General features: G+C 38.5%; 1 protein-coding gene across 1 annotated transcript in view; it reads left to right on the top strand.

Annotated features, from left to right (window-relative positions):
* The window catches only part of TNMD (tenomodulin), a 174,193-nt gene extending 166,814 nt beyond the window's left edge, over window positions 1–7,379 (top strand). The window contains exons 4-8 of the mRNA XM_059385208.1: window positions 1,457–1,597; window positions 1,810–1,911; window positions 4,775–4,928; window positions 6,558–6,724; window positions 7,022–7,379. Coding sequence (XP_059241191.1) covers window positions 1,457–1,597; window positions 1,810–1,911; window positions 4,775–4,928; window positions 6,558–6,724; window positions 7,022–7,231 — 774 coding nt within the window. The 3' untranslated portion in view covers window positions 7,232–7,379. The remainder of the gene's footprint in view (window positions 1–1,456; window positions 1,598–1,809; window positions 1,912–4,774; window positions 4,929–6,557; window positions 6,725–7,021) is intronic.
* Window positions 7,380–12,577: the final 5,198 nt, after the last annotated feature.

Raw genomic sequence — 12,577 nt, 5'->3', positions numbered from 1 at the left:
TCAATTATCATATGGTTTCACTTATTTGTGGAGCATAACAAAAAGCACGGAGGACATGGGGAGTTAGAGAGAAGGGGGTTGGGGTAAATTGGAAGGGGAGGTGAATCGTGAGAGACTATGGACTCTGAAAAACAATCTGAGGGGTTTGAAGTGGCGGGGGGGTGGGAGGTCGGGGTACCAGGTGATGGGTATTATAGAGGGCACGGATTGCATGGAGCACTGGGTGTGGTGAAAAAATAATGATACTGTTATGCTGAAAATAAATAAATGAAAAAAAAAAAGAAAGCAACTTTGGCTCTATAGATGACTTGTTTTAGGAGGATTTCAGTTCACCGAATTTTTTTCCTAAGGAAAAATGAATATGATAGCAGAAGGCATCCTAACAACAAGGATAAGACAGATTTCCTCATGGTCCCATTAGGTCTGGCTTGGTTTGTGACAGGTAGTGAATTACTTTAGGTTTGTTGTTTGTTTCTAACTACAAATGTGTCATCAGTTATAGGTAATGGGCTTACTCCTAAACTGGGACACTTGATGGGACTGGTCCTCTTGGTCTTAAGGAAAAAAATGTCACTTTTAGAAGGCCAGACAGAGTCTGGGGTTCTGCTGCAACCACTCAATAATGACCTGATAAGAAGCCTTTGCATGGTACTATTCTTGGAAGATACCATATTACTTAGTGCAAGGCACTTGACACAGTTGTTGAATTCTGTATACAACAGAATTTGAAGCCAACCGAATTAGGTTTGGAAAACAGAACACAGGAATAAACTGAGAGGGTTTGATTAGCCCATAAAAGAGAAAGTCAGGGGAAGGCAGTAAATGTTTCTTGAAGTTGAAAGGGGAAAAGGAAGCAATTAAGGTCAGGGTAAGTCTTTTACCTCACGTTGGCCAAGGTGAATGGTATTCAGATTCTAAAAAAGATAGACCCAAGACTACTGAGGTAATATTAAAGCCCTGGATAGATAAAAAGATAAAGAGCAATACCTAAGCATTCTAAATGTGTTCAAATCTCTTTCTCTGCCCCAGTGAATTTCAGGGGGAGAGAGGGGGTGAGCACTTGGAAAGGAAGTGGTAACTTAAAGAGACAGCATCAGTTTTATGTGATCCCTCTGCTTAACATAAGGGGAAAATACTTTACAGGCTGGTTTGCAAAAATATCATTCTCTATTTAGTCAAGGCTGCCAAGAAAACTCTTGGAATTTTAGTGATTAGTTCAGCAAGTTGGGTTGAATACAAAATACTGGCTCTGAAGGGATCCCCATATCAGCTCCAGTGCCAAAAAGTACCTCACTTTAATCCTGAGTCTCAGAGAAATCCCAATGGTAAGCTGTTGAGATGGCACCTCACCACAAAGGCTCCAGAAAGAGAAGGTGCCCCAGATATTATCCAATTAAAGCATCCTTTGAAGGGACACACTGAGTATCTTAGAGCTTGTTCTCCTCTGTTATTCCAGACATATGACATGGAGCACACTTTCTACAGCAATGGAGAGAAGAAAAAGATTTACATGGAAATTGATCCTGTGACCAGAACTGAAATATTCAGAAGTGGAAATGGCACTGATGAAACATTGGAAATACATGACTTTAAAAATGTAAGTTGGATATTCCACTTTCCAAGGGCTCTCACTTAAAATAGTAGAACATTTTAGTCAAGTTAAAATTAGCCTTTAGCCTCCACTTGATTTATAAGACAAAGCTTCCCTTTGAATTCAGATTTTGGATCCTGGGGCCTTAATAGATCAAGGAACTCATTAACTTTGGCTATTTCAGGAAGTTTTTTTTTTTTTTTTTTGTCTGTTTATAGGGCTACACTGGCATCTACTTTGTAGGTCTTCAAAAATGCTTCATCAAAACTCAGATTAAAGTGATTCCTGAATTTTCTGAACCAGAGGAGGAAATAGATGAGGTATGTAAGAATATTAATAGTGGTAGGCAAAGCCATCATTTACTGGGTGTTAGCCATGTGCCAGATATTGTACTAAATGCTTTATTCTCATTTGAGTCTCGCGATGACCCTATAAGTGGATGCTATCATTATCCTCATTTTCCCACGAGGAAACTAGGTTCAGAACTGAAAAGTAACTTGCCCAAGGTCACACAGTGAAGAGCAGATTGGGATCTTGAACTCAGGCCTTTCAAAAAACTAAAGTTCGTGCTGTTAGGTGCAGAACTATACTTTTATACCTGGGTAGCCATTAACATTATGTACGTTTGCTTCCAAACCAAAGTTCTAGTTAAGAGAGCTAAAACAATCCTGTTTAAAAATAAAGCCTTAAAAAACAAAAGTCCCAAAGCCATCTGAGAACCTTGCTACTTTAATCATACTGTGACATTCACTTATTTTTAAAAAATTTCGGTTCATTCACCTTACCATTGTATGTTGGGCTGCCAATAGGATACTGTGCATTTAACCTTACTTGGGAAAGCAAAAGCAAAGAAGATGAGAACTACAGTCTAAGACAAATTTTCTGAAAACATACTGCCAGGCCAGGGTAAGGTAAGCTAAGATACTGGCACAATCACTAAATTGCCCCCAAAAGCCTAGTGGGAGATGAAGGATTATGACCTAAAATACAGCCATCCTTAAAGCCCTTCAAGCTCTAATATTTCCCTGATATTCTGTCTGTAACTACAGTGTGTTGCTGTCAGTGAAGCAGTAAGGGGAAACTTAGCTAAGGCCATCTTGTCACAGCACATTCCCACTGTAGCTAGGATGAAACAAATATTTGTTTGGTTTGTTTGGTTTGGTTTTGCTGTTTAACTGGCAAATCTAAAATGAAATTACAGCAAGGGCACAGTGGCCTCTCTGTATACTATAAAGACCTCTTTCTTCTCTCTCTCCCCCTTTCTTTGTCACTATTTTCCTAGATAGTTCTGTCCATTTTAATTATCAGCTGCCCATTTATCTTTTACTTTTGCTTTTCTTATTTTGGGGGCAGGGGTGAAGTAGGATAGGGAGCATTTTATCTTCGCCTTTACCCAAGTCTCAGAGCTATCGTTGGCTCCCCCAGACATGTCACTGGTCTCCTTATGGCCAGAAAAATTACAAACCCTTGTTCCTAGAAGTTCCAAGAAAAAGAAGAAGCTTTTCCAAAGATGATACTGTGCTCTCAAGGCCTATGGTAGTGAAAAATTTTGAAGATTTTTTTTAAATAAGCATAAATTCCATTGGGGAGGGAATATGCTATGGTGAGTGCTGTGAATGTGTAAGACTGATGAATCACAGACCTGTACCCCTGAAACAAACAATACATTATACATTAATAAAAATAAATAAATACACACACATAAATACATAAATACAATAAAAATAAACATAAATTCAATGCATCTGAGGAACAGAACAACTTTCAGGATATTAAGAATTACTGCAGTAGGCAAGGGTAAGATAAAAGGAGAATTGATAGGCTAAAAAGGTACTAAATGCTGCTTTTTACAGAAAATAATGTAAACATTTGAGTAGGACCAGCCAGCAATGAAGCCCTGAACTAAAGCAACAAGATAAATTTTTCTGAAAAATATAAAGGCAAAGGCCCATAATGTCTCATTTTGGCCCTAATTTATTCCTCAATTAATTTTGCCACATCTTTTAAATAACATAAGTATCTCGTGATAGTGAGATTACTTTATCTTCGGGAAAATCCATATATATATTCAGGCTACAGATTTTTTTATGAAATAAGTTTGCAGTTCTGGGTGACAAAACCCCTTTTATTGCATACTTTCCACCACTGTATCTATGGTTTGCGCATGCTAAACATGCAGAGCAGTGATATAAATAGCCCTGATTTTGCTAACAAAGCTAGTCAGTACACCAACCTCATTTTTTCTGCACTCCATTTCAATGCATCCCAAGGTCTTTACAGACTCAAGGGCAAGAGAGCTAAGACTTGAGAGTTTTAAATGATTAGGGGAAAAATTATACAAAGCCATATTTCAATGAGCAAATAAAAACACTGAAATCATAAAGCTAGAAAGAAACCAGAAAGAAAAGTAAAAGTCTTATTAAGAGTAGGAGGAAATGTCAAGGCCCAAAAGACAAGTGAATAAGAAGTAGGTATACAAGATAACTACTGCCAGTACGAGAAAAAAAAAGAGAAAGCCATATTCTTGATAATATAAGAAAAAAACCACTGTGGGATGAACTATAAATGTCTAGAGTGAAAGGAGTAAAACAGTGTTAAGGCCAGTGAAGTCACAAGCTGAAGACTTGACTTTAAGACCAAAAACAAACAAACAAACAAACAAACAAACATAGTTTGTGCTACAGCTAGCCACCATTAACAGCCAAAACTTGTAAAACCCAAATATTAGATTTGGTTGCTATTTAATCTATCTCACCAGCTTGGATTACAAGCTGTTTTTCAGCTTGAGATCAAATCCTGTTTGCAATCTTAGTTGCAAGCCTAAAACATCCATTTAAAAGAGCAAAAACAAATGTAAATCATTCAGGGTTCCAGAAGCCCAATTAAAACATACATGGTCCAGTGGGAGGCCCAGAAAATGATGAATAGCCTTCCTAGCTGAGTGAAATGATAGCAGAAAAAACTCCTGTTACAGTAAGCAGCCTTACCGTTAGACCCCAGAGAGGGATCAGCTCTTAACTCTCCCAAGGGCACCTACTGTATGCACAAAACAGAGCTATTTCACTGGCAGCCCTGGGATTGGAACTGTTACTCAGACTCAAAAGAGAGTATTTTCCAGTATCCCATAATGTCTCATTCATGTTATTAATTTCTCTGCCTATCTCTACCTTGAACTTCTCTCAGAATGAAGAAATTACCACAACTTTTTTTGAACAGTCCGTGATTTGGGTCCCAGCAGAAAAGCCTATTGAAAACCGAGACTTTCTGAAAAATTCCAAAATTCTGGAAATTTGTGATAATGTGACCATGTATTGGATTAATCCCACTCTAATAGCAGGTATGCCTTCTCCTCCTCCACTTTTTAAAGTCAGTAAGAGGTTAATATTCCCATCATTTAGATACTACGTTTCTAAGAAAAGAATGATCAGCTTATATCTTGTTAGATGAAACTGTATATGCTGACTGCCAAAGGAGGAAGGAATTTTTCACAGCTAAGTTATATATCAGATAAATTAATGCTGACAAGCTTTTAAATATCCCAGCAAAGGTAATGCCACCCTAATGTAACGAGTGATGGCAAAAAACTAACCTTCCTTTGCACATCTGATATTCATCGCAGTCAGGATACTAAGCTATTCTTCAAACCACTATGTACTCAACCCAGGAAGAGAGGAGAGAAGAGCCCAAACAATGTCCTGTTGTCTCAAGAATGATTTTGTTTGTCAGATGGTGGCATTCCCCCCCAAGAAGAAAAGACACTTGCTACAATACAGATCTCTTTGTGGCTGTTTTAGGAATCACTATAAAAGTAATTGAGGGCTGCAGCTCTAGGGTATGAGTCCAACTCTCAACTTCCAGTCAGCTCATGAAGAAGATGAAGGTCTCTGGATGTCTTATTTTGCTCAGCTAACAGTCTGGTCTTGTTCATTCTAGAAGGTCTAGATTACTGTATTACTCAAGAGAGGCCACTCTAACCAATGTAGGCAACTACTGGTACTCTTTGGCAGCTTAAGAAAACTGAATTTAAAAAACATTGAATACAATGTGATATTCTAGACTAGATGCTAGAACATCTGCTTTAGTGTTCTTTTTCTAAAAGACATTAGTAGAAATAATAAAATCTGAATAAAGTCTATAGTTAACTTAATAGTATTGTACCAATGTTAATTTCTTGGTTTTCATAATTGTACCATGGTTATGTGAGATGTCAACATTAGGGAAAACTACATAAAGGATATATAGGAACTCCGTACTACCTTTGCAACTCTTCTGTAAAATGTAAGATTATTTCTAAATAGAAGGGTTGTTGTTTTTTTTTTTTTTTTAATTTAAGACAAGAAAGAGAGGAGAAGGTGGAGGAAGACAGGGCACTAAATCAAATCCAGCAACCAAAAAATATTTACTGAGCACCTATCATAGGTAAAATCATTGTGGGAGAGACATATAAGTCCCCTGTTCTCATTTTTTTTAAGATTTTATTTATTTATTTAAGAGAGAGAGAGAGAGAGCATGTGAGCAGGGGGAAGGGGCAGAGGGAGAGAGAGAGAATCTCAAGCAGACTCCACACCCAGCATGGAGTCCCACATGGGGCTTGATCCCAAGATCCTGAGATCATGATCCCAGCCAAAACCAAGAGTCCGACACCCAATTGACTGAGTCACCCAGGTGCCCCCAACCCCACTGTCCTCATTTTCAAAATTAGGATGCTAGTAAGGCAAAGCAGTAAGTGCTTCCTGCCAAATGAGCAAAGAATAAGTCTGTGTACCTTGGAATAGTCAGATTTGTTTTGGGAAATCTCTTTAAAACTGTAGCTGTAGGAGTCTGGAAACATGGTTCATGCTTGCCTAAATAATGGCAGTGAGAAGATAAAATGAAATTCTCTATTGCCAACACCATAACCCCCAGCACTTCTTTCAGGAACCATTTTCAAAGGAGGTGAATCACAACTTTGTGCTTCTTACCTTAGTTTCAGAGTTACAAGACTTTGAGGAGGATGGTGAAGATCTCCACTTTCCTACCAATGAAAAAAAAGGGATTGAACAAAATGAGCAGTGGGTGGTCCCTCAAGTGAAGGTGGAAAAGACCCGCCATGCCAGACAAGCAAGCGAGGAAGAACTTCCAATAAATGACTATGTGAGTTACGTTCGTGTTACTCTTGTTAGAAGGATAGCAAGGAGCCCCCCAAAAACTCACTACTCCTTAGATCAAAGTCCTCAAAAGGAGAATGATCATTGTTTTAACAAAAAAATATTTAAGAAACTTGGAATCCCTAAGAGACTCATTCATAATCAATCTTGATTAATCTTTATCAGACTAAGGAATTTAACTTCTCACCAGTACCCAACTCATGTAGTCTTATAGTCCTTCCCTGCTTGGTGGGCCTCTTCTTGGTGAATCTTCCCCTCCAACCCCAGTTTATTCTTCTTTCAGACTGAAAATGGAATAGAATTTGACCCCATGCTGGATGAGAGAGGTTATTGTTGTATTTACTGCCGTCGAGGCAACCGCTACTGCCGCCGCGTCTGTGAACCCTTACTAGGTTACTACCCATATCCATACTGCTACCAAGGAGGGCGGGTTATCTGTCGTGTCATCATGCCTTGCAACTGGTGGGTGGCCCGCATGCTGGGGAGGGTCTAATGGCAAGTTTGAGCTCAAGTGCTTAAACTTCTGGCAGCCAACATATAACAAATGCACGCTATTCAATGAATTTCTGCCTATGAGGCACTTGGCTCCTAGTAGCCAGCACTCCAGAATTACTTGTAGGTAATTCCTCTCTTCATTTTCTAATAAACTTCTACATCATCATCAATGGCCTGATTGCTGCTGAACACACTGGGTAAGTGTTTGCTAAGAATGTTTTCTGCAACTGAAATGGAACAGATCTGTCTAACATGGATGACAATGATGGAAACTTGCATTGTTTCAGGTTTGGGGAGTGGGAAAGGGCAAAGCATAAGGATCCCCAAATACCATACCATAGTTTACTATGCTGTATGGAGAAAGTGTAAATGAGGGGCTGATGATAAAATGTCCCCAGAAATGATGCATAAAAACTTGTCCTTTTGTGCAGAGCCCCAATGTTTAATTATCTGAGAGACATATTGCGGTCTTCCTCAAGCATCTGTTTCAAGGACAAAAATATTCCAAGTGCTCATACTCAGCAAAGGAGAAAGCTAGCCTAGCAGAAAGGGTCCCAGGCTATCCCCCTGTAAACAGGAACTCAACTTTGGACAAATTCAATATATTATAACCTCCAGGTCTGGCTTCTCTTCAGATCAGTGTCTAGTTACATAACTTTCCAAAGCAATTATCTGGAAAGGGAGAATCCATAAATATCATTCACAAAAACAGGCATTATAGGAAATTACCGAGCTGAGGAATCAAATGGGGATTTGTTTTCCCTTCCAAGCCACAAGCAACTAGCAGTATGTCACTTTCTTAAAGGAAGGTTAAGGCCTAGTTTCCTATCCCCCGGTACTTCACTTGGGAAAGAGAAAAGGGGCAAAGGAGAGAGAAAAAGCAATGGTCAGAGTGTAATGTTAATCTTGATGTTCCAGCCAGTTCTAGTTTCAAAATTTCTGCCTACCAATCTGTCACAACTTCTAGTATAATTCTTGCTCAACTTCAAGGTTAATGTGTCATGAGAATATCTGTCTGGCAGTTTCCAACAGAAAAGCATTTTCAAAGAGTAAAATCTTTACCAAGATGCCTGTGGGCCAGGAGTCATTTCCCCCTTTTTAATAGTTGAGGAAGCAAATAGAAACAGATTTGCCCAAGGCTGAGTTAAAATTAGCCTGGCATTAATTGATAATTAGCATACATGCCATACTTGGATTACCAATTTTCACAGAATGAGCAATTTCGCATATCTAACAATGCAGCATCACTGAAAAAATTCTCTTTTTTATTAATGATTTAGAAGACATCTGAGAATTTTGGAATACTTCAACTATCATAATAAGCATTAATTTATAGCTGAAATATAAAAATGCAAAAAATGAGATTAATTTGAGGTTGTTCAGATTTTATGTTCTCTTTATTATGTTTTTAAATAAATTATTCATTTTTAACAGTGGTTTTTCAGATCAGCCAATAATTTTATATTCCTGAGACATGCAATTTTATGCAGTCTACATTGTACTATATATACTATGCTCTGAAGGGTACAAATGAAGTAGAAGGTGTATTCCCTATTTCCAAAGAAAAACAGGACATCCAAAATATATAAGCCAAAGTACAGAAATTTAGACATAACTTAACTACAATTGTATAGGGCGTACAATATATATGTGTGAAAATGCCCAGGCAGTTGCACACACACACGTGGTATAGAAAGTTCCATGTCACATTTTAGGGCTGAGAGTTCCTATTCACGTTATTTTAATTCAGGAAGCATTTCTGCATCAAATGAGATACCTCAACCTGCACATAGTTTCACATTGGGAAAATGTAATTCCTTTAATGAAGGCAGGTTGTGAGTTCAAAAGAAAATGCAAGGGAAATCCTTAAAGAACCATTCAAATCATCTTGTGTTTAGAAAGAAACAAGCCAAAACATTAAACAGAACCAAATGCATTAGTACATTAGTCTGTCACCTCATATAAGCCCAGGTCAGGCTGAAAGAAAGGAAATGCGGTATCTATCTCCTGTCATAGATTTTTGCCCCTCACTTGAGTTCTGTGCAAACTCCTTATATCAAACCTTTCACTGCCCTTAGATCAACCCCACTGTAGCTCTGCCTCTTTTCCTTTTACCACCTCTTCCTAAACCCAGCCGCCCCAGCACAAGAAGTGACACCAAAGTAAGTCTGACCTCCCAAGCCAGAGACCTTGCCGTAATTCTAATGTTCCCTGTCCTCCACTCCAGTCTCTCACCAAATCCTGCCAGTATGCCCTCCTAAACCACCCCTCACTTATGCTTATGGTCTAAGCCACAGCTGTTACAGCCTCGCTATGGAAGCGCCCAGGCTGTAGGCTGAAACTAGAAGAAACGCTTTTAGATAGAGTTGACTTTTTAAAGATTTTATGAATGCCATTTCCCTTCCTGAAAGTCTATAATAGCTCCTTACTACATGAAGGATTAGGCCTAACTTGCATTCAAATAGTCCTTCCTCAAACCACCCTCAGCACCACTTCATATCATTTGTTCTTCTCTCACTATGCTACCCACTCCTTTGCTTGTCTCAGTCACGTTAGTTTCATGCTCTGTTTGTGCAGTCAGCCCATCTCATTTACAGAGTTTTCTCTAACTAATTTGAGGAAATTGTAAAAACTCACTTTTTTCTTACCTAAACATGAAACCTAAATCCCCTCTGCTTCATTCTATGCCTGTGTAAGTTAATATATTATTCAATGCACACATCATGTACATGGGAGTTTAACTTGCAAATTCTAGAAGAGGGCCCATACTCTCCCCATTTTGTTCTGTCCAGAACCTAGCACAGTATCAAAAGCATATAGATGGTCTTCCAAATTTTTTAATTTATTTTTTAATTTAAATTCAATTAATTAACATATAGTGTATTATTTATTTCAAGGGTACAGGTCTGTGATTCATCAGTCTTATATTGTACACAGTACTCTTTACTACACATACCCTCCCCAATGTCCATCATCCAGTTACCCTATCCCCAACTCCCCTCCCCTCCAGCAAGCTTCAGTTTGTTTTCTAAGATTAAGAGTCTCTTATGGTTTGTCTCCTTCTCTGGTTTCTTCTTGTTTCTTTTTTTTTTCCTAGCTGAAAACAATGAGAAAGAAAAGAGGGAATAAGGTCAAAGAAAAACAGAAGGTTGTAAAAGAGCACAGCTATGAGGCTCTTCAGAATATTACTACAAAAAGTTGGCCTTGAGTTCTAGTGAAATTTGGGATGAAAGTTCCTATTTTACTTAAAACCATTTTTGCATTCCTTATCTTTTGACACAGTCCATTTCTACAAGTATGAAGAATTCTTCTAATCCCAGAATGATCAGAAGCATCAATGATTGCCCACAGCTCGATTATCTATTTCCGTTACAACACAGGCCTTTTGCATTTTCTTCTCCATTTTCAATGAATCCATGTATAAAAAAGAAAAAAAAAAGGCAAAAAGCACATCTGCTGTGAAATCACAAGAAATATCATATTACCTTTCGGTTTCTTTGGGGATCTAAATTCCAATCAAGAAAAGTCAGGTGAGGCAAAGCCATCCATTGCTCCCACTCAGCATAAGGGCACTATGCATTAGTGTGCTCAGCGCCTTCCTGCACACCTAAAATGGCTCTTTGGCAGGACTAGGGGCAAAGGAAATCTATTTTGAGTCTTTATATATAAGGATCACTGTCTGGCTGAGTCCAAAACTGTCACTTTGGCTCCTAAAGTCTAACGCTGAAAGCTTACTGAGATAAATATGGACCTTCTCATTCGGGCTGTCAGGAAATGCGTGGATCTATTTTATTTATACCCTTAAAAAATGATTTCATTTTGGCTTTCCTTTTTTGAAGAAGTTTCATTCTGGGGCTTAATTTTGCTGACAACATGCTGTTCCCTAACAAGAAAGAAAAGCGCCTCCATATTAAAAACCAGGTATTACTGTACACACAAAACAATATCGTCTGTGGCTCTTTCCAAAGTCTTGCTCCTAAGTCTTCTCTAGTCCCTTTAATTAATTCCCATGAAAGCTACTTACCCACGGACTGCATTGATCATTTATTTAGATTAATAGGCAACTCTGGCATCGTGTAACCTAATGAGTGAAAAGTCATTTTTATGCTTAGTGTTTTGAACTGTTGAATTCCATTTGCCTATCTTTTCTTCCATTCACTTATTTGACACTCTGAAAGGGCTCAGAAAGAGGCAGATTGAACCAAGGGAAATAGACTAAGCCACCATAAATCCTTCAGCCAAAACAAACAAAAAAACAAACAAAAACCAGCAATTCCACAGTGCTGAGATGATCTTAGCCTAACAAGTGATTTAAATATACTGTCTATATTTATCCTTCTCTGCTGATGCTATCATTTGCCATTCTGAATTTTCCACTGACAGCAGTATTTGCTGGTCTTACAGAGATGTTGGCTACTAAAACACAATTCAGGCTCATACCTATATCAATCACTAGTGAGTCAAGAACAAGAAACTTGCCAAAGGTAGGAGATTTAGGGTACAGGCCCTAGCTATGATTGAGTTGCTGAAGTAGAAAGCAAGAAAGCAACAATGTGACCAGCTACAGATAGAACACAGAGATTTGAGCTTGTTTGTTTTGCAAAGGGGTGCATATGGCATGCCGGGCGGCTCTCAAATTCACTGTGTCCATTAAAATCCATTCCTTGTGGTGGGGGTTGCCACTTCACAGCCACTTTGCTCTGGCCATATATATCTCTCTGGTGCACCACTGTGATGTAAATTCCCCGTGTTCCCAATAATAGCTCTTGACGGTCTGGTTATGCTAAATGATATTATGTTTAAACCAGAATGGTTTGTGGTTGACCTTTTACATTTCCTGTTCCTCCAAACTACTTCTCTCTTTGAGAGTGTCTTTCTACAATGCGCATCAATCTAGGGTAATTGTTTCACTAACATGATCTACAAGATATGAAGAACCCAGCATTCTACTCTGCTAGACACTGTGGCATAGCATGGAAAAAATAAGTTATTCTCTTTCTTGTCTAGTTATTTACAATATATTTGACACCATAAGGTCTATACCTTCTAAAGAGTTGAGAAAGTATGAGAAAACTTTTCAGAAAATTTCAAAAAGGAAAGCAAGAATTCTACATATGCTCTCAGAGAACTTTTCTCTTTCAAAAGCCAGCAGTGATGGTTTTCTCAGGATCAGCCTACCAATTTTGCTGAGAGATACCACAAATCCCTGATTTCCCAAAGATACTTGTTTTCTGTCTCCTTAAGGTCAAGTTCAGTGGCGTATAACAGAAAATCCCAAAATGACATGACTTAAACAAAGTAGGAGTACACAGTCCAGGCAGTCCAGTCAATTGACCCTTACACC

This window comes from Mustela nigripes, chromosome X (genome assembly GCF_022355385.1).
Source record: "Mustela nigripes isolate SB6536 chromosome X, MUSNIG.SB6536, whole genome shotgun sequence".
Classification (NCBI taxonomy): domain Eukaryota; kingdom Metazoa; phylum Chordata; class Mammalia; order Carnivora; family Mustelidae; genus Mustela; species Mustela nigripes.
The sequence above is the reverse complement of the archived record's forward strand: the minus strand, read 5'-3'. Positions and strand labels throughout refer to the sequence as shown.